The 23,365-nt window shown below is 52.3% G+C and overlaps 8 protein-coding genes across 8 annotated transcripts; 4 read left to right on the plus strand and 4 right to left on the minus strand.

Annotated features, from left to right (window-relative positions):
* Positions 1-818: 818 nt before the first annotated feature.
* AFUA_7G01660 (putative polyketide synthase) lies at positions 819-1,452 on the plus strand (the record flags this gene model as incomplete). The annotated part of the gene is made up of 4 exons (XM_741673.2): positions 819-1,010; positions 1,061-1,205; positions 1,249-1,275; positions 1,355-1,452. The coding sequence occupies 4 exons, from the start codon at positions 819-821 to the stop codon at positions 1,450-1,452; spliced, it is 462 nt and encodes a 153-aa protein (XP_746766.2).
* Positions 1,453-2,326: 874 nt separating this feature from the next.
* Positions 2,327-4,939, plus strand: AFUA_7G01670 (putative MFS transporter Fmp42; the record flags this gene model as incomplete). Its single annotated transcript, XM_741672.2, has 4 exons — positions 2,327-2,607; positions 2,666-3,073; positions 3,134-3,296; positions 3,343-4,939. The coding sequence occupies exons 2-4, from the start codon at positions 2,668-2,670 to the stop codon at positions 4,937-4,939; spliced, it is 2,166 nt and encodes a 721-aa protein (XP_746765.2). The 5' UTR covers positions 2,327-2,607; positions 2,666-2,667.
* Positions 4,940-5,002: 63 nt separating this feature from the next.
* On the minus strand, positions 5,003-7,826 carry AFUA_7G01680 (uncharacterized protein). The gene is made up of 3 exons (XM_741671.2): positions 6,608-7,826; positions 6,045-6,558; positions 5,003-5,990 (listed from the first exon to the last, which is right to left on the minus strand). Exons 1-3 carry the CDS (start codon positions 7,200-7,202, stop codon positions 5,261-5,263), a joined length of 1,839 nt encoding a protein of 612 aa, XP_746764.1. The 5' UTR covers positions 7,203-7,826; the 3' UTR covers positions 5,003-5,260.
* A 1,103-nt stretch (positions 7,827-8,929) lies between these two features.
* Positions 8,930-11,333, minus strand: AFUA_7G01690 (putative acetamidase). The gene is made up of 4 exons (XM_741670.2): positions 10,997-11,333; positions 10,543-10,946; positions 10,022-10,492; positions 8,930-9,975 (listed from the first exon to the last, which is right to left on the minus strand). The coding sequence occupies exons 1-4, from the start codon at positions 11,035-11,037 to the stop codon at positions 9,152-9,154; spliced, it is 1,740 nt and encodes a 579-aa protein (XP_746763.1). The 5' UTR covers positions 11,038-11,333; the 3' UTR covers positions 8,930-9,151.
* A 119-nt stretch (positions 11,334-11,452) lies between these two features.
* AFUA_7G01695 (uncharacterized protein) lies at positions 11,453-13,296 on the minus strand. Its single transcript, XM_001481372.2, has 2 exons — positions 12,328-13,296; positions 11,453-12,264 (listed from the first exon to the last, which is right to left on the minus strand). Exons 1-2 carry the CDS (start codon positions 12,429-12,431, stop codon positions 12,096-12,098), a joined length of 273 nt encoding a protein of 90 aa, XP_001481422.1. The 5' UTR covers positions 12,432-13,296; the 3' UTR covers positions 11,453-12,095.
* Positions 13,297-13,301: 5 nt separating this feature from the next.
* On the plus strand, positions 13,302-16,123 carry AFUA_7G01700 (uncharacterized protein). Its single transcript, XM_741669.3, has 3 exons — positions 13,302-14,097; positions 14,167-14,425; positions 14,478-16,123. The coding sequence occupies exons 2-3, from the start codon at positions 14,309-14,311 to the stop codon at positions 15,966-15,968; spliced, it is 1,608 nt and encodes a 535-aa protein (XP_746762.2). The 5' UTR covers positions 13,302-14,097; positions 14,167-14,308; the 3' UTR covers positions 15,969-16,123.
* Positions 16,124-16,136: 13 nt separating this feature from the next.
* Positions 16,137-19,059, minus strand: AFUA_7G01710 (putative cholinesterase). The gene has a single exon (XM_741668.2). It carries the CDS (start codon positions 18,631-18,633, stop codon positions 16,432-16,434), a length of 2,202 nt encoding a protein of 733 aa, XP_746761.1. The 5' UTR covers positions 18,634-19,059; the 3' UTR covers positions 16,137-16,431.
* Positions 19,060-19,341: 282 nt separating this feature from the next.
* Positions 19,342-22,719, plus strand: AFUA_7G01720 (hydroxymethylglutaryl-CoA lyase). Its single transcript, XM_741667.2, has 2 exons — positions 19,342-21,379; positions 21,435-22,719. The coding sequence occupies exons 1-2, from the start codon at positions 20,901-20,903 to the stop codon at positions 22,192-22,194; spliced, it is 1,239 nt and encodes a 412-aa protein (XP_746760.1). The 5' UTR covers positions 19,342-20,900; the 3' UTR covers positions 22,195-22,719.
* Positions 22,720-23,365: the final 646 nt, after the last annotated feature.

Consider the following 23,365-nt stretch of genomic DNA (forward strand, 5'->3'; position numbering starts at 1 on the left):
TTCCGTGCCTGCGGCATCGGCTTGCGATGAATCGTACTTAGTAGGGGGGACGTCTGCGTGATATTTGAGAAGCAGATATCGAATATCTGCAGTCTGATTGGCGAAACTCATGATTTTGTTTTTGTTGATGGCCCTCTGAGATGTGGACCGGCAAAAGGTATGTGTGTGTCGGGGGCCGAGGAGAGAGACCAATACAAGGAAAGAACAGAAGATGACAAGTGGAACATAAAATCTCACTGATAGTACCATCTGCACTTCAAATAGCCTAGTCAGTCATGCTGTTGTTTGACCTGAAACTTTGAGGTTTAACTCCTTCCACGGCTCTTCTGCAAACTGTCTTACGAAGAATAAGCATCTGTGACCGCCCCTCTAGACACTGAGCACTAGAGCGTTGTTGAGGCATCCCTCAAGAGTAAAGCCTCCGCCGGAGCCTGGCACGGCGTTTTGGTCCAGGAAGAGGTGTCAGTGCGTAAAGTCCAATATTTGTCCATCTGTACCACATCTCTATCGTACCTACTGAGAACGAAGGTCAGTCTGGTCAAGAGGCCAGTCGGAGGGACCGTAGTCTATGCCGAGATGCTAATCATTCAGCGTTATTACAACACCCCGTGTGTTGGCAATGGAAAAGCCAATCCTGGAACACCCCGATGTCTCAGGAATGCTTGAATATCGAATTAACGATGTGCGAAGCAAGCAGCACTTAGAGCAGAGAGGCTAGACCACTGTTCAGTCGTCTTGTTCTTGGCTTCCATATGATTTGAGAATTGTTCAATTTGAGGAACGTACAAGAGACTTCGTTTAGCTTCAGCGGTCATGAGATGACCACGATGAGCGACAAGCTGGAGCCCCTTGCAATTGTTGGCATGAAGTGGCGGTTCTCTGGCGAGGCGAACTCAGCCAGCGGCTTTTGGGATGTTCTTACCAATGCGAGATCAGCTAAATCTCGCATCCAAGCGGATCGCTTCAACGTCGACGCACACTATCATCCATCAGCCGATCGGAATGGATCAGTAAGTGCATTTAATATCCCGTGGCAATCAGACGCCGAGAGTCTCCGCAGATCATTAAGGAAGGACACTTCCTGAAAGAGGGCATTGCCGCTTCGATGCGCCCTTCTTCTCAATGGCAGCAGCGGAGGCAGAGAGCATGGACCCTCAGCATCGCATTCTTCTGGAGGTCACTTATGAGGCGTTTAAGAATGCTGGGTCGCACTGAAGTCTGGACAAAGTATGTTGGACACGCTGACAGGACTCAGCCGGGATGCCGATCGAATCCGTGGCCGGCAACCAATCCACAAGTGTGAGTCAACAGAACGATGGCCATTTACAGAGTACAGAAAGCAAGTTGGTTGTAGCATGGTTGGCTGCTTTACTTGAGACCGAAATCCACACCATGTCCCGTACGTGTCAACTGGTTGTGGTGCCTGCATGCTGGCGACCCGACTTATCGTAGTTCCATGACCTGCAAGGACCGTCTTTGTTGACATCGCATGCTCATCGAATCTGGTGGGGCTTCGTCACCGTACATGCAAATGTACATGTACGAGGACAGTTGGGAGCTTCGGGATCCGGCTCGTCTTCTACTCACTCAAGACTCTATTACAGCCACTTTTGAGAAAACGCAATTTTGCTCTAAAAAGCTAGATCCTCGGCGTAACGCCTCATCTCCAAAGCCATGATCTATCGGCAGGGTGCGCAGTTCTACAGTCTGACCATTGTGACAGATGCCAACATACTCAAACATGTAAAATCACCATATTCGCCAAAGTGGATTCAATTTACTGATGGGCCGGGCGTTCTGAATTCAACATGTCGACCCTGAAGCCCTGGAGCCGATAGGGGTCGCTCGCCAGGGCGCTCTGCACAGATAAGCTACGCTATACTTTAATGGACTATGAGATGTCATTAAGAGCTAAGCATCGGATATTTTCAGTCGTCCTTATTTGACGACATCGCCAAAGTTGACCTAGAGACGCAAAAGTCCTATTCTGGACCCATGACCACCAGAATCCTGGCGTAGCTGTCTTCGTGCTGGATGGAGCGATAAGGGACATGATAGTACAGAGTATATCTTTTGGTGAGAGGGCCCACCGACCCCACTGAGGAGATCTCCGGCTTCGGACCAAGATTTCAATGACTGGTGTCTTCTGATTTAGTAGACTTAATTACTAGGAGATAAGCTAGAGGACATTTACTATGTTGTGATAACCATGATAGGAAGCAGACGCAGCTGTAGTGGGGGAAACCAAGGACGGAATCAGGTGACCCTGTCCTGTTTACCTCCGACGTCACTCGGTCCAGTCTTACTGTACTGCAGAAGCTGCCAAGTACTAATCGTCATCCATCGCGATAATAGTCTCTTTAATATATATACTTGTCGGAGCCTTGGAGGCCACCTTAGTCTTGAAAGCAACATAAATACATCTCTCACCGGCCGGCAATGCCTGGAACTCTATCCTCAATCGCACATTGATTTGCTCCCAAACGAGTTACTAAGATCTACACTACTCCGTACAGCCAGCCCTTTTCAAGTTTTGGACCGGCAATAATCAAGGTTACAGATCTGCTAGTATGTATTAGATTAAAGTAAAATCTAATCAAGGCAACGGTATGTCGTCTCCAACCTAAGCTCTGCTTCTGTTCAGCTTCTCATCTGCAATGTATAGCTATGTCTCTAAATCGAGTCTCTTACCTTGAGTCGTGGGGCCAAACTCGGCCAGGATCACTGCAGCAACAGCAACAAGGCCAAGAGGATGGCGATTCTGACTCTGTGGACGGGCGCAATGTCGACCTTCCTGAGAGTTCACTTTCATCCTCCTTCCAGTCAACGTACACTTATCGTTTAAATTTCAATCCATATGCTGGGCCCGGTTGGACTCAGACCCCTGATGAAGTTGCCCCTGAAGTCCTCCCATCTGGTCCTGAAACTCCTACAATAAAAACCCAGCCAAAACCACTGGAGGAGGGTGACCATGGAAGATATGATCCACAACATGCCTCCTTAAGATTGCCGAATGAGGATTATCCATTGCAGACCACTGGGGCGTTCGAAGTCAGTAGTACACGACGAATTTGTAAGAATCCGGTTAAACCTTGTTTGTTCACGACGCGAGAGATACTAATGAGATACTTAGGCCAGGTAATTGTTGCGGTCATCTATTGCTTCCTCGCAGCAGGAGTTGTGTTCGGATTTGCGGCATTGAAACCCGTCTTGATTCGTGAAGGGGTCTATCACAATCTGTGTTCGCGTGACGAGCTCTCTAAAAACAGGGGAGTCTGCTACGGACAGGAGCTGCGGTATGCACCATGAAATTTGTCTCTTGACCGAGCTGACACGACACAGCCTGAATCTCATGTTCACAATCGCCGCTGTGGCGACCAATGTCTGCGCCTTACCAGTTGGCACTATCCTAGATCAATACGGTCCTCGCGTCTGTGGTATCATTAGCAGCATATGCCTGACTTTCGGCGCCTTACTACTCAGTTTCGCTGCCAATCTCCCCTTTGATGCATATATTCCTGGATACCTCTTGCTATCGCTCGGAGGTCCCTTCATCTTTATCTCGTCATTCCAGCTGTCCAACACATTCCCCACTCGCTCTGGGTTGATCCTGTCCATGCTCACAGGCGCATTTGATGCGTCCAGCGCTTTATTTTTAATCTTCCGACTCACCAACGAGCGCACCAATGGCTCATTCACCAGCCACAAATTCTTCATGGTTTATCTGATCGTTCCCGCCTTCATCCTCGCCGCGCAACTTCTCGTCATGCCGGCCACATCCTACAAAACGGCCGGCGAGTTAGTCCAACAAGCAGAAGCGTACATCGTTGATGAAGCTAATGACCACGTCGACGAGCGTATCCACAATCGCTCCGAAGGCGAACGTCAGCGCAACGACCGCCGCGTGCACCGCCAAGACGTCGTCAGCAAGATTCAGGATCTCCTAGGCGACAGCAGCATCAATGACATCGCAGGTCTCGACGAGTTCTCTCGAATCACTCTTCCTCCTCCGGATGAAGTGCAGGATCGCATCGTCGGCAAAACCCCACCCCGCAACACCACCGCCGGCGGCGTCTGGGGCGCTCTCCACGGCCGCTCCGCTATCCAACAAATCGCTACCCCCTGGTTCGTCCTCATCATGCTCTTCACGGTCCTCCAGATGCTGCGCATCAACTACTTCGTCGCCTCTATCCGCGCCCAATATGACTACCTTCTCTCCCCAGCGCTCTCCAAACAGCTAAACAGCGTCTTCGACGTCCTCCTCCCCCTTGGCGGCCTTCTCTCCGTCCCCTTCATCGGCACTATCCTCGACACCTTGAAAACCCAACACGTCCTCCTCATCCTCGTCTCCACCGCCACCGTCATCGGCATCCTCGGCTGCATTCCCCACAGCCTCCCCGCCGGCTACGCCAACATCGCCCTCTTTGTCATCTACCGGCCCTTCTACTACACCGCCGTCTCCGACTACGCCGCCAAGGTTTTCGGCTTCCAGACCTTCGGCAAGGTCTACGGGCTGATCATCTGTCTAGCGGGGCTCGGCAATTTCCTCCAGGCGGGCCTCGACGCCCTGACGTTCAAGCTGTTCGCCCGGGATCCCGTCCCGGTGAATCTCGTGCTTACGGCCTCGACTGGCGTGATTGGCGCCGCGCTGGTGGGGTTCGTCTGGTGGCAGGCCAAGCGGATAGATGCCTCACGCGCGCAGGGTATAGCCGGTAAGGGCGCGGTTGTGGATGTGGACAATGGCAGGATAGAGCGCACAATAGTGCAGAGTAAGCAGGTGGGCCGACCCCGGCCAGACTCAATAGCTGTAGAGTACACGGGTGTAGCGGCTAGAGATTGGGAGCGGGAGCGAGAGCGAGAACCTTTACTGCTTCGTGGCCCGCAGCATATGGGGGCACATGGGGAAGCGTCGTCGTATGGGATTTCGAGCGGACCGTGATCCATCTATCCTACCCCTGTCATATTTGGATATTTGCTTTACTTACTGGCTGCTGCTCCTGCTGCTGCCGCTACAATTGATGATGACGATACGTTACGATTTTGTATAGCTTGGTATATCCTGTATATTACTATACTATGTCCATGTAGAATACATCCATCCGTCTGTCTTGGCCTGCGCCAAAGTCCTTGTCGTGACCATCGTTATCATATCCAACTTCATAACCCGTAGACCAAGCTTAGTTCAAGAAAGCTGAACGCCATGCACGAATCAGAACGCCAAAAAAAGGGGGGAAAAAAAGACAATACGATATCCGCCTCGTCACAAAAGCCCCGCGACTTCCAGCCAGAGGGAATACCCCGCCTCGTCACACGCAGCATCATACCAGAGCATGAACTCCAGGACGCTCTTCAGCTTCGGCCAGAAGTAGATCCCATTACTGGAAGCCGCTTGGGCGAGGGTATGTACGAACCAGGCCCGTTCTGGGCGGTTCTCGGCCGCGATGCCGCCGAGGGTGAGGGCCCAGAGGAGGGCGATTTGTGCGTTCGGGTGGGTCCAGAGGGGGGTTGCGTCGGGGGTCTGCTGTAGGGTTTCTTGGAGGAGGTTTGCGAGACGGGGGAGAGGCGAGCATTGGAATGGGAGGGGGAAGGTGACGCCGACGGCGTAGATGAGGGCGGCGAGACGGCAGGTTTCGTAGATGGTTTGATGATGGGGGGTGGGGAACCAGGTGGGAAGATGGCGGGCGGAGGGGAGGTTGAGAAGGTGGTACTGGACGAGATTGCGCTGGTCGCAGAGGAGAGAAAGGTCGGGGTTCGGATGGGAGACCTTGATGTGATCGATGATGATGTTTGTGTAGACTCTTAGTGCTTGGAAAACGTCCGCCATTTCTGGGGTAAAGCCGATCTGACACAGCCGGCCGAACCCGAGCTCCACGTCAAGGGAGGTGTATCCTAGCAGCTCTTGTAACGTGAGGCCTTGTCGCGGCTCATGGAACGGGATGTATTCAAACGTAGGCTGCGAAAGCAGATAGCTTGCGGTCAAAATCGCGGAACTGATTTGTCAAGTTAGCTCAAGTCGGCTAGGAAACTGGAACAGAGATGCCTACAACGCTACAGTCGTGGCTAATCCTGGCAGCTTGATATTCTTCAAGCCGCCCCGTAATTTGATCAACTCGGTCAAGCCCCGCAGGTGGACAAGATTTGGTGGCAAGCTTGCGTACACGTCGAGCCATTGCAGCTGCGTCAAGGGCGGCTTGAATGGGATGGGGCGATGTCGCCGGCGATCGTTGTCATCCGCGATGTTGTGAGCCATGCAAACGACACTTAGTATGATAGAATCGCTGAGAATGCGATTTTGATCCGGATCACTGAAAGCCTTGTTGACCAGCTTGATAGTTTCATATTCACATTGCTCTAGGAGTCGCTGATCGCGAGGGCTGAATGACCCATCCGGAGTCTGCTTGTTGACCCATCGGCAACGCTGGTGTGATAGCGAACCAAATAAAATGGCAGTGAACAGAACAGGATCCGACAATGACAGGGGAAGCCAGTTTTTCGTGGCAGAAACGTCGCGGTCTCCGGGAGTTGGGGGGGTCAGCTTGGGCCAGAGAACATCGATGCCTGCAGATTGTCAACATTTCGAGCCCAGGGATATATCCGGGGTACTAACAGTATCTTTCACACGCATGAACGACTTCGGGGGTATAATGTGACGGGTAGGTATGAAAAGGATCGAACGCGTTACTGCCTATGGCCGCGATGGTGTAGCTAACCAGAGGGCCATTTTCTTGGCCCGGAGAACGAGTACATTCTCGAGTAGCATCCACCACCGCCTGACATGGACTGTACTCACAATGGCCTTCGGTGTCATCTTCTCGCCGTTCGTAGGTGTGAGAGGAAGCTATCGGTGGAAGCGGGACGTGGGAAGCGGACTGGATGGAGAGGGACAGACTGCGAGAGATAGTAGACTCGGGAGACTCGCGCGACGACCCGGCCGACGGCGAGGAGGATGAAGGAAATAACGTTTCTTCAGTATCGATTTCAAAAATCTGCGACGCGGGATCGCAGGTCTCCTCGCGATTCGAATTCGAGTCCGACGATTCTCCTGCCGACGAACGATCCTTTGTTTGGTCGGAAATCCATTTTCCCACATGCGCCCGCACCAGCCGCTGTATCCTCAGCTTCTCATTTTCCGAGGTCGGACGGGCATTGACGAAGTGGATTGGCTCCTTTGTGCGCCCTCTAGCACCTTTAGTTAAAGGCATCGTCACCACCCTGTCCCATCACCATCGAGCGTTACGGTTGTGGTAATAATGTAGCGCGGGATGGCAATGACCGCATCCTGCGGCTTTGGATTGCGAACGAAAGTCCAGTTTCGACGGGCTCGTCGCTTGAAGAGAAAGGGAGGGGAGGCTCGGAGTGCCGATCGCGCAGTGTTCCTGCGATTATGAGGGGGAAAGTCGGCAGCGGGATATTATGTTATGGATAGGGGCGCAATGCGATCGACACTTGTAGTCCGCCGAGGCGTTGGCGATTGACGTGTCCGAGATAGAGAGACGAGAGGAGAATTGCAATCAAGTCGAAAATGGAGGAACTGAGATGATAGTTGATAGACGCCATGAACTCTGTGAGTGAGCTATCCTCTCCCGGTCTTCCTGCGGAACCCCGTGACCGTGATCGGCGATTATCCTGTTAACCCCGAGGCTGGAAACGGAGGAGACAAAACTTTTAGTTGAGAAATTCGCGGGGTGAACAGGTAGAATGCAGGTTTGTGGCTGACTGATTTTCGACCAGCAATGGACTATCCGTGGGTTTGAAAAGAGACTTTCTTTCAGAACGTCCAGTGGTGATGAAATTGTGGTCGCTGTGGCTTGCCAGATCACCCCAGTTCGACCTGGTCTAGAACTCTAGATTCTTTTTTTCACGCGATGGGATCATGGAAAGGCGAGATGATCTCCATTCTCGATTGTTTCCATTGTCTCCATTGTCTCAACTGTCTCGATTGCCGAGTCGATCGCGACGCAACAGTTGCTCCCGCGTGGAACAGATTACACGGAAATCCCGCAGGAGATCCGATTATTCTCTCAGTATTCCTGAGATGATGGTCTCCGTAATCAGCGAAGCCACTGTCAGGACAGTACCGACGTAATTTTTGGACTGGTCAAGTAAATTCCAAGGATTTGATCCCGTCCGATACAAATCCAGGACAGCACGACTGGAACCGTCGCTCGAGTGGTTATAGGCCCGATCCTGAGGGAGAAAATCTCGACTGGACGGATCGGTTGAACGAGGAAATACGGTGGTGAAGTTAAGCTTATAGTTGAATGATGGCCATGTTGCTATTGTCCTGGAGATAAGAATGCATGAGAACTCCTGTCGTTATTGCACATCAGCTACTTCCATCTCCTTTCTCGTATCCTAGTTCGACGCCACCTAAATCGCTGTACTCACAAACCAGAAGTCTTGCTTCAATGAGTTTCTTGTTCACCTCGGGGGACTCTACTTGTTCGACATCATCTTCGATTCAATCCGGAATATACCCAAGTCGAGAAAAAGATGAAGTATATGAAGGTTAAGAAAGGACCAATGTCATGGTCATCTGTAGTTGAGAGTAAGTTGATCACCAAGAAGTTAACACGGTAGCACTAGAGGTGTCTGTGTCTACAGGCAACGCAGTCCTTCGGTACTGGTACGATTGCACCATGCCTGGTCGACATTGAGAGATTTCACAGACTGGGAAGTAAGGCTAGTGAGTAGAACATGGTCATGGCAAGAGATAGAGGGCAAGAAACAGGATTGAGATGGGTATATCTACCCACCTAGTGTCTCTCCATCTGAGATAGACTTACTCTGGTGGGAGGAACCTACATTCACTATGATTATTATCTCCCATGGTCTACACACTGATTCCCTGGATGAAGAATCGTACTTGTCATCGCAGATTAGTCTTCGGTTGTCATCAAATGACAAAGGAAAGAACTGCCGGAGTGCTGTACGTGATTTGGATCATTTCATTCTTCAGAGGTAGCGTTTGTCAAGGACAGGTAAGATATGTAAGCCAGATGGCTATTGCATGCAACAATCAAAAACCTGTGCAAGAGTCAGGTTTTGTAGAATAGCACAGGATGAATAGCCCAGTAAGCATTCGTTTGAATGCCGATATTGCATTAGGAAGCTGGAATACTAGCAATACTAGCCAAACCAGACCCTCGCATCAGTCAATCTCGAGCAGCGGGTACTTCCCTCCCTCGCCAGTCTCCTTATCATAATACCCCTCCAGCGCCTGTTCCACAGCAGCCATATACCCCAAAACCTTCTCTTCCTGCCACCGTCTCCCAACAACCTGCACCGCAGTCGGGAGACCCGCCATCTTGGCCGCATCGTAGTGCTTCCACGCCCCGCGGGCAATGGCATGATTGGCGCCAAGTTGCTTTAGAACGGTTTTATACGGCGCCGAGAGCGCATCCTTCTTCGGGTCGACGTGCGAAACGGGTAATACACCCGCAGAGTAATCGAGCAGATTCCACAGGAAGGTATACCCACAAGAGGACACGGCGTCGCGCATCGCCTTGTGCGGAAGAGCAGGCGTCGCGTTGACCGGACACAAAATGAAATCGTATTGCTGCGGCTCGGCGTCCCACCAGGCGTGCCAGGTGGCGCGGAAGGCCTCGCGGCGGGCGACGAGCTTCCACTGCTCGGCTGCGGATTTGTGTTCAAAGCTGCGGATTAGCGCGGCCCATTTGGTATCGCGCCTGATGTAGCGGACGTAGAGGTAGTAGAGGTAGCGAAGGGGACGGGGCAGTCTCGCGATGCGCGTCAGTTGTTCAGCGCCGGGGTCGGACGGTTCGAAGCTGTAGCGGTGGGAGTTGAAAGTAGTGCAGCCGTCGGAGTTGAGGAGTTGAGAGGCAAGCGTTAGACCAGTGAAGGGGTCAGCGGATGCCGGGGGTGTGATCTCGGAGACTGTGTGGCCGGCAGCTGTGAGTGCAGCGACAGTGGTGGCAATGGCACGGTTGATGGCGGGCGTCGGAGGGACGACTCCTGGGGACGGTCAGCTTTGTATAAGTGTGTATGTTGGCAACCATACCATCTGAAGACATCAGCCCGATGCGCAGTTGTTTCGTCTGCGCTTCCTTCTCCTCCGAGGACCGCCAAGCGATAGGATGGACGGTGTTGTCGTACTTCCATGGCTGCATGCCGATGATCGCTCGCGTAAAGTAAGTGAGATCATCCAAAGTCCGGGCCATTGGGCTAAAGACACTGGCCACTCCTTCCTGGCCCGCCATGCTCGTGCTGACGCCTGCCTTGGGCCAGCGACCCGTACTGCACCGCAAGGAGTAGATACCGCTCCAAGCTGCAGGAACGCGCACCGATCCAGCAACATCAGACCCAATACCGATACGACCGCCAAGGGCAAGCAGAGCACCCTCGCCTCCAGTCGAACCACCGGGTGAGTACTCAGGCACATGTGGGTTCAAGCACCGACCCCAAAGACCATTGTAGGACTCAAATGATAAAAGTGTCACCGGCAGTGCAGTCTTGGCATACGGAACAGCGCCTGTACGAGTCAGGATACGCAACAGAGGAAAAAAAGGTTTGCAGCCATACCAGCATCCTTCAACAACTTCACCATGGGCCCATCCTCGGCGCAAGGCTTCCCAGCCATGCGCGCATACCCAACAGAAGTGTCAAAACCCTTGACCTGCACCGAATCCTTGAGGGAGACGGGGATCCCGGCCAGTGGACCTTTGAGATTGACTTCCTTCTGAAGCCATGTCTCCGCTTTGGGCAGCAGCAGCTCAGTCACGCAGTTTGTGCGTTCCTGCGCCTTCACTGCTACCTTGCCATACGTGCGGAGAACATCGGTTGGTGAAAGGTGGGACTTGTGGACTGACTCAACGAGCTGTTCAATTGGTGTGTTGATAATACTCTTATCTGACGCCGTGAACGCAGTGTGGTAGTCTGGGGAGAGGGAAGCGAAACGGGCGGCCCGTTCCTTTTGCTTCTGGTCCCTGTTGATTCGTTAGCTTGTGCAGTATTGGTGATGTTTGCATGAACTTACCGGACCCGACGGTAGGTGAAGTAGTCAAATGGTGGTAACATAATGTAGGTCACAACTCGCACCGAGGCTGATGAAGAAGCAGTGCCTCAAAGCGCAAGAAGGAGAACACGAATATAGAGAAATGGCGCAGGGGATGGCCGTTGCTATTTATTGCGGGGAAAGCATGGACACTAATGCGGAGAAGAGCGATAAGGCCCGCAGATAAGCGCGTGTCCAGTCTCGGTCCAGTCCGTTGTCCAAATATCCACGGTCACCAATCAAGCCCCAAAAAGACCTCCTGCCGGACGATGAACTTGCTGACACAAATTGTAGAGCTCTCCCAGTACTTTGCCAGCAGATATGACTTAGATTTCTGTTGTTTCGGCCATCTGTTGAAAAGGATGGCGATGCGACAACATACCACGTGACTTTTTCAAGTGCCGACAACCGAGTGTCTGGCCCAATCAGGAAAGTCCATGCGGATTGGGTCGACCAGCGGACACAAGACCGCGACGTTCTCGCGTGTTGGTATTGATCCTCTGTAGTAAAAACCGAAAGCCGGGAGTGAAGATAAGGTTAGTCCCAAGGATACAGCAGACTGCCTGGAGTTTCCGAGAAACGAGGTTGAGTCACTTGAGTCACCTGAACTGCTAGCTGAGGCTCCTCAACTTTATTATCAGACATAATGTACTCGCTAGGTGGACTTTGCAGGCAAATGGAATGGGTAAGACACTGTGATATTTATTTTTACTGACACTTAAATACAGGTCTCGGTGACAAACAAGATTCGTTCACATATTGAACATACAAATAGTCCAGCTCCGGAATACCAAGGCCGACACGATTTGTACATGCTTTCGTATTGGTGCTTCATAGAGCGATTTGGCCCCATACAAATCATGGTACATGAGACCAGCTCATTCAGTCAGACACAAGATTGCAATGAGACTGTCCGCTCCTTGGACCTTGGCATGTACTGACCGTCTCGCTCAGGGCGATATGCGTGAAGTTGTGGTCCGGTGGATTTGGTGCGATCATTTCCTTATGATTGCGATTGCTGAGTTGGTTTCCAGGGACGACTAGCGCTCAGGCTCGAGTCTGCGCATTGATCTGTGTCTCTTCACCCTGTCGATCCCTTATCGCGATTGTCTTGTAACCAGTCGTGGGCATGGAGCCACAGAAGGACCACGATAATACCGGCCACCAGACTCGCAATGGCCAAAAAGATGACAAAGCCACACACTATCGACCGTCGTTTCTTTCGGTACTGTGCTTGGATCCAGTTGTCCCTTGGTTCGTTAGTGATGCGACCCTTCCATGCAAACCATAGACATGACGCAAAAAGTACGTACGGCTGGACCGGGCTCTTGTTTTGCGCTGCAGCTTTTGCCTCTTCATCCAGATGGACCGCGCGTGAAAAGCGCTTCCAGAACAGCGGATCCCTCACAAGCGTCATTCTTTGAGATGCTTAGTGCAAGTCTGACATTGATATTTGACAATCTGTCAAATGTGGTGTATGGGACTAACTCCTTCGGCTGGCGAAGTTGTGGCAAGTCGCGACGGGGTGAGGGTGAACCACTTCCCCCGTCTCCTGGAACCGAAAGACTCGAGCGCAGTAGTCGGGGTGAAATATCAAAGAGCGTACGGTGATGTTAGGACATAGACTAGACTGACGCAGAAGGCAATAAAAGCTTTATGCAGGATGGACAGGGACAATAAGGGAAAAATCAAAACACAAAACAAGGCACTTGCAAGGATTTCCTCCCTGCAAATCCAAATATGTCTCCAAATATGCCATCCATGTTTGACCTCGCATTGCAAAGAATGCATCCATTCACAGTGCCGGATCTGGCATTCCAGTGCCTCCGTTGGAATGGCACGGGAGGCAGAAGATGGCCGAGGAATGGCCTCGAGCTGCGTGATAAAGGCATAAACTACTCACATTCTGGCCAATCAGAGCCAGATTAACCACAGTACTATGGACTGCTACCAATGATAATGAATCTTCTGTCTGTGTTTTAAATGTGCCACGTCCTTGACAAATGCACCTACTGAGGCATCCACGAAGAAGCACAAGAAGGTAAATCCGCATGTCGTCTAATAATAGATTGTCTGAATTATCAGACAGTCTCACCTGCGGTTTGCCTTGCCTGTCTTTCTGCTGAAAATTTTTTTTTTTTTTTTAATTTTTCCGTGTCGTACAGGTGTTTGATCTGGCGGCAAAGCAATTCCTCAAGGAAATGGAATTAACAAACATGGGAATGTACAAAGACGCAAGTCTTCAGATAGAAACTTTAGGTCTCATGATCTATAAAGAGAATATGGACGAGGCTGCAGTTTGACGGGCCAGGTCCAAGGATGCGCCTCGTCAAAGCCACAAACATAGTTCGGTGCTGGTAAGCCTGCAATCTCGACTAAGGTTGCATGAGGATGGTCAGATGAAGCTTGCTCATGAACACATTCAGTAGCATGACCAATGAAGGGGTGCCTATTAGCTGATTGGCTTCATGAGAAGCAGCGCCGTCGCTCTTGTTTCCGAACTTCTCATAGGGAGATAAGGTGAAAAACACGCATCTGGAGGAGATGCACCGGAAGTACTTGCAGATATGCAGAACACCACCAAGTCTCCAGTATCAAGTACCTGCAGAATCAAGCAGTGTTGGAAAACCGCTTTATCATTGAGCGCTAATTTGCAGATCGGCTGCTCGCCTGCCTCAACTCCCAACCGATTAGTATACGCAGTGGAGCAATCAATATAATAATAGTGGAACGGCCAGACCATGGTCCACCAGTGGATAACAGTGGAGAGTCTTCAGATTCAACAATCGATAATCAATAATCGATAATCCAACTGACATTGCAGCACCCTCAGGCCACTGTCATGGGGGTCACGTCACATTCGGGCCTGTCAGGTTGTTAGGCGTTCAGGCCACAATCGGACTTCCCAAGGCTAAAAGACCGAAACAGCATCGTGCATCGTTCCATCTTCCATCGTCTCGGTCAGTCAATCATCGGTGACTTTCTTGCGTCTAATTGCAGATGAGGCGGATTGAGTTGGCTTCTTGCCAGCAAACGAAATCGCTTTGGGGCCTTGGGCCACCCCGCAGTGGAGCGGAGCAGAGGTGCCTGACCGCTCCTGTTGCCTATCTGTCTACAGAGTGTACTCTGCTCACCTACCTACTGCTACCTAGTCACTTCGTCTTGGTTCTCTTGAGCGCTGCTCCATCTCATATACCCCCTTTTCATCGGGATCTGGCCCATTGAGGAACGAAGCCTGTCGCTCCCTTCAGATGCACGTCACTTTCTCGCCGTGGCCATCAACTCCGCCTGGTCATGTCCTCCGCGCAAGATGCAGACGCGGGCGCCAATTCCTGGGGGGCCTTGATCAACCCCGACAAGAGTCCTGCCCCGTTACTTGAACAGCTATGTCTGGGGATTGCACAGTTAATGGTCATTCTGATGTTGCCTCGTCGATATCATGCAGGTTGCTAATGTCGTCCAGACCACCTTCGACGAATACGCTACCCCCGATCTCACCCCAGATCGAATGGCCGCCTTCTATCGCAAAGTCGGCGGCAACTACGACATCCTCTTCCTAGAGACAAAGTACTCAGCCCTGTCATTCATCTATCAGCGTCTGGGATGCTTCCACAGCATTCAGCCCACGAACGATCCATTTAAGCCGCCGTCCATCCCAGCATTGCAGCCCAACGGCTTTGTCAGATGGCAGACGATCCAGCTGCTTCTGGACCCCGATGAACATGCGCGATATCTACAGAATGCCGTTGCGCTGTGGGACATTGAGAGTCCCAACGGAGGAACTTTTCCAAAGATGATCCCTCGAGACGCTTTCCCATCGGAGCCGGACCCGGAGATGGTGGAGTGGCATGAGGGAGTGAGCCGACGCTTTGAATTCGACTACTGGCGGAAGAATGTCTTGCGATCCTCTCCGCCCAATTTCCGCACATACCACTGGCAATTCGGCCACAAGGATGCACCGCTTGAACAAGAGGACCACCTTTCAAGTCACCGGCCTCCATCACCACAGCACCGACGACACACAGAGCCAGAGGATCCGCCTCCGAGGAGTCGCCATAACAGGCGGCGGACCGGCGAGCTTCCCACATCCGCAACTCGAAGAGTCAAATCAACCTATTTTCCCCGTGCAGAGGAGGCGCCTGAATTCGCGTCTCCTCGAGCGCCATCGCCGGCCTTTCGACCCCGACCAGCCACAAAATCGAGGGGCCGCGAACGGCCGCACTCCTTCGTCTACCCAACAAGCACAGAGCCCCACCGTGGCCACGACACCTCGGACGCCTCGTCCGAAGACTCAGGATCCCCAACCCACGGACAACCGCCAAGATCAGGACGACACAGCCGTTCGCGGAACCTATCACCTCCCCGCTCCGCCCACGCTCGACGCCACTCGCACGAAGCATACGCCCGCCTACCCAAAGAAGACGTACCTCCAGACTCCCCACGAAAGCATACCCACCGCGATGCCTACACGGCGCACATGGGCCGGCTGTATGACTCCGACGGTGCGCGGAAACCCCGCCAGTCACGAGCGTACAACGAGGAACCACCCCCCAGCCGATCCGCGGGCATCCGATTCCGCGAACACATCTTCCACGAGCAACCCGCCGTCACCCTCTCGCAGGAGGTACCCCTCTACACCCACGTCCACCCCCGCTACATGAACGGGATCAGCGAGGACTATGTCCAGCATCCACATTCGCACCACACCCGCCCCCTGGACTCGTACGTCATGGACGACTCCCGCCGGCACAGCTACCGCGATCCGACATCAAGCAGTTCGTCCGGCGCCCACGCCGCGGTGCTTGAGCGCACCCGCTCGTATGCGGGACGGCCATCCCGGGTTCCCGGCTGGGCTAGTCCGCCGCAGGGCCGCAAGCGATGCGTGCCCGTTCCAATGGTAGACGTGGATTACCCGTCCCCGTCGGGACGGAGATCGGCCATGTACGAGCGATAGGCTCAAGCTGGCGTGTAACTTGTCACGAAGTAATGAGTAACGATGCCATGTCTCTTTCCTATTTCGTTTGATCTATTGGTTACGGTTTCTCATGGCGGGAGGACGGCGTCTAGTTTGGTTCTTCGGTTGTCCTTTTTTTTTTTTTTTTTTTTTTTTTTTTTTTTTTTCTGCATGTGCCTACGCATATCCTACGAAATCGGTCCGATCTCGTGGTTCTCGTTCCTTTGCTTGAATTTGTACTACCCGATGGGAATGGGTTGGTGACGAAGGATTAGACACCCCTTATAGTAATTCTATGACGTTAGAGATTTCTGGTTATACTACGATTCATAGAGACCGATCACGATTACTGCTCTGGATTCCTCACCACCAGTTTCTATTTGTGGATATGTTCGTACGACTGGGCGGGTCTCCTACAGAGCCCGTCAACTTGCAAGCTATGTACAATCATTCTCAATCTCGGTCAAAAGGCCCGCTGGAAAGTAAATCCATACTCCTCGAACACCCTGCACTTGTTCGTGCCATGTGGATTCTGCGTCCAGGTCGGCGGCATATCGAGCAGACTGACATTGCGCTGCTCGGGATGATACGGAGGGATATAGTACCCGTTCTTCCCGAAGATCTCGTAGGTCGCGGCGTAAGCGGGCCCCTGGACGCGGAGCATCTCCGGGTCAGGGTTGGGACTGCGGGTTCGAAAAAAGGCGCCGAAGACGTCGTCGAGGAGCTGCGAGTGGAGAAGGTCGGTGGTATCGTAGTAGGGGTCTACGTTGCGGGACTTGCTGTTGAGGGTGCCCCAGACGGGGAGCACGTCGGCGGCGTGGCAGGTGGCGTTGTAGTCGGTGTTTGGGGAACAGATGGCGGGGACGCCGGCGTTGGTTTGGATGTGGCCGTGGGTGATTTCGAGTTCGTAGAGGGCGGGGAAGGCGGTGGCGCCGCCGTTGGCGAGGAGGTGGGCTTGTGGGCAGGTCCACTCGCTGTAGGTTAGGGCTTGGGCGCCGACGTTGCGGACGGTGTCTGGGTCGGAGGGGTTGAGCGGGAAGGCGTTGGAGGCCGCGAGGGCGTTGGCTAGGCCGGGGGGGTAGGCGATGCCGAAGAGGAGGTTGAGGTTTTCGGTGGATGCCTCGATTTGCGGGATAAATCCGCCAACGTAGAGGGCGGCTTCGTCGGTGACGGTGGTGAACATGGTTGGGACGCGGTTGGGGAGCGTGTTGTCGGCGAGGAGGGTGTAGAACTGGTCGTCAATCACGCCGCTGCCCGAGTCGTCGACCATGGGCATTAGGGGCTCAATGGAGGCGAGCATTGTCGAGACGTGCAGGAACTCGTCGGCGACTTTCTTGTTCACGGCCGTCATCGCGGACTGGAACTCGGTCGCATTGTCGAGGAAGGCCGATGCGGGCACCGAGCGCAGACAGGCCAGCAGTTTCTCTTCAGAGACGGTTTGGTTGCAGCCGACAGCCTTGGCAACCCCCGGGGTGACAACTTCTTTATATACCTCGCGGGTAAACCATGGCAGATCCAGCGGAGCCGACTGAACAATGGCACCGGAGAATAAACCTTTGGCTGCGCTGGATGATAGCAAGGCCGTCACGCTCTGGCCGCCAGCTGACTGGCCGAAGATTGTGATTCGTGACTTGTCACCCCCGAACGCTTCGATGTACTCGTTGATCCATTTAAGGGCAAGGATTTGGTCGCGAATGCCATAGCTTCCTGTCGTGAGACTGCCAGTTGCCAACCAGCCCAAGGCGCCGAGGCGGTAGTTGACCGTCACCACAACAACGTCGTTGCGGCTTGCAAAGTTGCCCCCGTCGTAGTCGATCATGGACGCACTACCTTTGGTAAACGCACCTCCGTAGAAGTAGACGGCCACCGGTTTGCGCAAAGAGTTGTGGGCGCCGTGCGCAGGAAGCACAGGGGTGTAGATGTTGAGATACAAACAGTCCTCGGAGATGCCACCGCTGTTGCCCAGGGTACCAAAGCTGGAGACTGACTGGACGCAAGAGGCGGAGAATTTGGTCGCATCGAGCGTTTTGGGACCACTGTACGGCTGAGGCGGTGCGAATCTCAGGTCTTTGACAGGGGGGTTGGCAAAAGGAACACCCAGGAACCGGAATGAACGTGCGTCGCGATATCCAGTGAGAGTGTAACCCTGATACATTACCGAGATCTTGGAAGACTCGACAACAGCCCGGTTCGTGTCGGTAGTGGGAGGAACCTTGGACGTACAAAGCGCGGGCAGCTGCAGATGGCAGGGTATGCTCACAGTCTCCTTGCGGCTGAGAGAATAGGCGGAGCAGTCCCTTGAGGACAACTTTGCAACCCATACGTGATCGCTCCTCTGGAGATCGCCATTCTGAATAAGATAATTGAACTGATATTGAAGCTCGGTCCGGTTTGTGTCGGTCGCATGTTGCAGGGAGTAAAGGCTTGCCCCGATGGCAGCACACTGCACCTGCGCCTGACCGTAGTCCACTCGATCATAAATCAGAACCGCGGCCGTACCGTTGTTTTCGGAGCCCAAATTATTGTACTTCAAGACCAGCAAAGTACTCAGAGAATTGATCTGAGGGGGACCTCCTGGGGCTTTGCATGCATTACTGGGCTGTGAAGGCGCCGCAGATACCAGCGAGCAGAAGAGCAGTCGAACAGCCAAAGACTTCAGCTGCATGTTGGCTTGGGGTCAAAGTCTCGTACCCTTGACAAGGGGACCAGGCAGTTACCTCTTTATAGCGGGTTTGTTTTAACCCCCCCCCCCGGGAAGCTGGTAATCAAGGAACGACAAATCTGACCTGACTGTGCCTGACCATGCAGAGAGGCGTCCTTCGGGTATGTCGGAAAGGAAAGATGCAGGTGCCAAGTATATTGGATTCGTCCAACTGGAATAGGATGGCATTCGCCAACAGGGAGGACCTGGGGAATGACGGATGCGGGGAAATCCGATAAAATGCGGAGTTCGCTAACATCATTCACAATCCTGGTTCTTGAATATTAATGGGAATTCCTGACTCGCTAGGCTTGCCTGGCTTTGACCCGGGGGAAGAGGAGACTGCAGCCGAGGCGGACAAAGAATGACTTGTGAATGGCATGTCGGCATGCTGTTGGCCAGGTCAGCAAACGGGTAGACGGTAACTAATCTCCAAGCCACTTGCCATCGATGCAATAAGCGAGCCAGGTACATCAACTAGTCAGTTGATCGATTCTGTAAGCGACGGTGATGAATCATTCATTCATGGACGAAGTGGAAGGATTGAAGTTTTGAAGTGATGATTTGGGATGGCTCATAGCGAGGGTTTCCATTTCGGGTTAGCTCACTCGTGGTCAGCCCTAAGTCCTAATGAAGGAAATGGAATAGAAGCTATTCTAATCAATTGGGCAGACAGTCAGAGACTGCATGGGCAGCAGTATCTGTAATTAGTTGGAAGTCATGATCGGTTGGGCCTTGTGGTTACCCGGTCATCGAGTTGCCGTTCGTAGCCCTACAATTGCAAAGGCGAGATCCCGTCTTATTCACTCTTATCATTACCTTTGCAGTATTGTGAACATTTTCAGCTATCTCGTTGAATGTCTGCGTCATCGTCGACTGCATATCCCTTCTTCCAATCCATCTCAAACTTTTCATCTACAGCGGCCGCGAGGCTGACCTCCACTGCCCTAGACTGGACATCATCATCGTTCTTTGCAAAACGACAGATCCATACTCAGCATCAGTGCCAGTTGACCCTTCTCCTCTGCCAGCTCACCTGCTTCGTTCCCCTCTACGTTTATCCCAAGAGAGATATCAAGATAGCGGAGATCAAGCACTCAACGGTTTATTACGACTCTCGAACGGACCCTTCGTCTATCTCTACACACAATCTGGAGCCTTATGAGGAAGACATGAAGCTTATCAGGCAGATAGACTGCTAGAACAGCAGAGATAGCTATGCCATTACTCTTACGAAACTTATCTTTCCAATCTGATCTCTTGCGAAATGGATCCCTAGCAAAGCAAGCCTCGGACATTCATGTCGAAATCGGCCACTGTTGGGAAGGAGGCCGTGGTAGAATAGAAGCATACGGGCATATTACGGGGTTGAATACAGCTACAATCATTCTATAGGACACCGTCTTCTGTTTTGGAGATTGTACTGATGACGATGACAGGGGGACAAAGGACTGGCCTGCTGGGAGAACGCAGAGCGACTTGTGGCGCACGGGCGTACTGAGAAGCTGCTGCTTGTTCATTAAAGCTTCAACGGATATTACTCCAGGCTGTCCGACGACGAGAGACGAGTCTAAGTGTCTCAAAACGCGGCATTCTGGATGGAACGCCGCGATCGGGGATGATAACCCCCAAAAGCGGGAGTGGAAGCTGAATGCCCGAGAAGCATGTTCTGGGGTTTTCGGCCGTTGGCCTTTGCAGCAAGTTAATCATGGACGACAGAAGAGAGCCACGTTATATTTGATTAATAGATGGCTGCACCTTTACATAGAAACACGTTGATGGCTGCGTTTGCCATCTGACTCAGATTGTGATCCTGCGTGCATTCCTAGAATGTTCTCGAGCCTCGTCACTCGGCATCCGATCTGCAGACCACTGTGCCCACATGAAGTATCTAGATATACAGAGTAGAGCGTGTTTGCACTCGATTATTAATCATCATTATCATCATCATCTCTCCAGGCGGGATCGGCAGTATCCGTTCGGAAACCCAGTTGTTTCTTTGGAGGAGTGTTGAATGCAGCGATCAACGTCATAACCTCCGCGTTTTCCTTTTGCGGACTTGAGACTTGCCTCGGTCCGGCCGCCCCGACTCCGATGATGACAACACTCGAGAAATAACTGATAGAGGGGATTGACCTGGAATAGAAATAACCTGGCCCATCCCGACCGATTTCGTAGAGAGACTTGAAAGCATACTTGTGGTAGATATGGATCTGCGCGCTGCATCTTGAATGCTCGTCTCACTCCGCAGCGCAGCGCACGAGTATCCTGGCACAATGACAATATCCAAAGCAGTCTGCATTGTCGAGGTGGGGCCCCGTGATGGCCTGCAGAATATCAAAGAACCTGTTCCGACCTCCGTGAAGCTCGAGTTGATCCAGCGACTACGCGCGACAGGACTGCGAACTATTGAGTTGACGTCCGTGGTCTCGCCAAAGGCAATCCCACAGTTAGCGGACGGCCGCGATGTACTGGGGAATGAGTTCATCAGACAACTGCAAGGAACACCGGACCTCCGGCTGCCTGTCCTTGTACCGAACGTAAAAGGACTGGATATTGCGATCGAGCATGGCGCCAAGGAGGTCGCGGTGTTTGTGAGTGCGACGGAGGGTTTCAGTAAAGCCAATATCAACTGCACGGTGCAACAGGGACTAGAGCGAGCAAAAGCTGTAGCGAAGAAAGCGACTGAGTGTGGGATTACCGTCCGAGGGTAGGTAGTTTCTATCATCCGTCCTCTTTGCAAGACGCATTGCTGATCTCGACAGGTATGTTTCTTGTATTTTCTCAGACCCATTCGATGGTCCGACCGAGCCATCAGCTGTGCTGCACTGCGTTCAAGAACTGCTAGATATGGGCTGCTACGAAGTCAGCCTAGGCGACACACTTGGGGTCGGCAACCCAGGCAAAGTCCGCAGCCTGCTCCACTACCTAGCCGACCACCATATCCCACTTGACAAAATGGCGGGACACTTCCACGATACCTATGGCCAGGCGGTGGCAAATGTCTGGGAAGCGTACAACTGCGGCGTGCGCGTGTTCGACAGCAGTGTGGGTGGTCTGGGCGGATGCCCCTATGCGCCAGGGGCCAAAGGGAACGTCGCCACGGAGGATCTGGTGTACATGTTTGAAACAGCGGGCATCAACACGGGCGTTGACCTGCGGAAGCTGGTTGAGACGGGAGTATGGATATCTAGACGGTTGTCCAAGACTAATGCCAGCCGTGCTGGAACCGCGCTGGCGGCGAAGTATGGCCTTGTTCCCTTCAAACGGTCGTCATCATCCCGAACAACCACCAAGAACCAGATATTCTGGACTGTGGTGAAAGATCCAAACGGTTCGTTAGCCTACCGCTCCGGCGTGAACGTCAAGCCCATCATCGACCGACTGAAAAGGCGCAACGTATTTACCTCCTCTGGCTCGTCGAAGACACCCCGGCCGACCCCTCCGTCTTCTGACTCTTCATCACAGGAACGGGAAGGTTCTTCTCTACAGGCATGGATTTCAACAAGAACTGTACACCTGTAGTACAAGGCGGAGGAGGTAGCGCCAGTGACTGATATGTCCGTCTCATGCAATTTTTTTCAACGCGCGATCGACCAGTCGCACTTGTCAAGAGCTCAGTGTTTAGCAGGATCATAGGTCGTGTCTGCCCGTGATATTTAAATCAGTGCTAAACCTGCAAATATGACTCTGAACGAGATGAAATACGGTATCTCGCCGGACCTATTGCCAATATCCAAGGATTCGATCGATCCTGGTGGCTCGTGTGGGGAGGGAAAGAGCCGGGGCTAAAGGATTGTTGGACGAGATGACGAGTGTTTGATGAAACACTGCGCCGTGTTGAATGGGCTCATAACCATGGCTGAGAGAAAAGAAGGACAGGTGCTATACACAACAACGGCTGGGAACGAGTCTGGATGTTGCCTTATACCGCAGGCTAGATTACCAGCACTAACCAACATACATAGAACATAACAATAGGCCATAGGTATCAAGGCAAGAATTTTCATATTCCGGTCCACATGCTCTGTATTACATTTTTTTTCTCAAGGCTCCTCGGAATGTAAATTGTATGAGAACTTATAAGGTCTCGACCATTCAGTGTGATGTGTGAATAGAAGGCAGAAGGCTTGGTAGGCAGAGTAGACATATACACATTACTCTGGTAAGAATGAGCTACGAGTGGTACAGTTAGTAGACGTCGCATTGGCAAGCCAATGTCAACCCGGGAAGTAAGCAAGAAGTAATAAGTTGAGTAACATAGTGTAACATAGCATCAAGATAAGTACATATAATAAGAACAATCTTTCCTATAGTCAGTCATTGCTTTGTCCCCTTCCAATATTGCCCTGTTCTGGGACCTATGACCTTTAGCAAAGATGCATTCCGGCGCGTAAGAGCATCAAGTAACACTGAACTAGTCACTTTTGCAAGTTGAGAGATTTGTAAGCGTGCGATGCCAGCAAGGGAAAATCCTACTGAGCAACTGCCTTCTCACTCCTATAATTCCGACTGAGCTGAAATCTGCGTGTTTTGTGTTAAGAAGAACTAGCAGAGGCGCCGAGCAGTTCTGACGTCATGTGCTGTTGAACACATTATTACACTACCATTCGACCTATGCTGGGTAGCAATAGTTGCAAGTGGAACTGATAATATTTGTTCATGGTTTGAACAGGATGCTACCAGAGTCTGCTCC

The sequence above is a fragment of the Aspergillus fumigatus genome, chromosome 7 (genome assembly GCF_000002655.1).
Source record: "Aspergillus fumigatus Af293 chromosome 7, whole genome shotgun sequence".
Lineage (NCBI taxonomy): Eukaryota > Fungi > Ascomycota > Eurotiomycetes > Eurotiales > Aspergillaceae > Aspergillus > Aspergillus fumigatus.

Coding starts and splice junctions, on each gene's coding strand:
- AFUA_7G01680 (XM_741671.2), bottom strand. CDS start 7,202: ATGCCTTTAACTAAAGGTGCTAGAGGGCGCACAAAGGAGCCAATCCAC. Junction 6,559..6,607: donor TCATGCGTGTGAAAGATACT/GTTAGTACCCCG, acceptor GACAATCTGCAG/GCATCGATGTTCTCTGGCCC. Junction 5,991..6,044: donor TTAGCCACGACTGTAGCGTT/GTAGGCATCTCT, acceptor TTGACAAATCAG/TTCCGCGATTTTGACCGCAA.
- AFUA_7G01690 (XM_741670.2), bottom strand. CDS start 11,037: ATGTTACCACCATTTGACTACTTCACCTACCGTCGGGTCCG. Junction 10,947..10,996: donor TTCACCTACCGTCGGGTCCG/GTAAGTTCATGC, acceptor ACGAATCAACAG/GGACCAGAAGCAAAAGGAAC. Junction 10,493..10,542: donor GAAGTTGTTGAAGGATGCTG/GTATGGCTGCAA, acceptor TGACTCGTACAG/GCGCTGTTCCGTATGCCAAG.
- AFUA_7G01695 (XM_001481372.2), bottom strand. CDS start 12,431: ATGACGCTTGTGAGGGATCCGCTGTTCTGGAAGCGCTTTTCACGCGCG. Junction 12,265..12,327: donor AACAAGAGCCCGGTCCAGCC/GTACGTACTTTT, acceptor TAACGAACCAAG/GGACAACTGGATCCAAGCAC.
- AFUA_7G01700 (XM_741669.3), top strand. CDS start 14,309: ATGTCCTCCGCGCAAGATGCAGACGCGGGCGCCAATTCCTGGGGGGCC. Junction 14,426..14,477: donor TGGGGATTGCACAGTTAATG/GTCATTCTGATG, acceptor AATGTCGTCCAG/ACCACCTTCGACGAATACGC.
- AFUA_7G01710 (XM_741668.2), bottom strand. CDS start 18,633: ATGCAGCTGAAGTCTTTGGCTGTTCGACTGCTCTTCTGCTCGCTGGTA.
- AFUA_7G01720 (XM_741667.2), top strand. CDS start 20,901: ATGCTCGTCTCACTCCGCAGCGCAGCGCACGAGTATCCTGGCACAATG. Junction 21,380..21,434: donor TGTGGGATTACCGTCCGAGG/GTAGGTAGTTTC, acceptor TGATCTCGACAG/GTATGTTTCTTGTATTTTCT.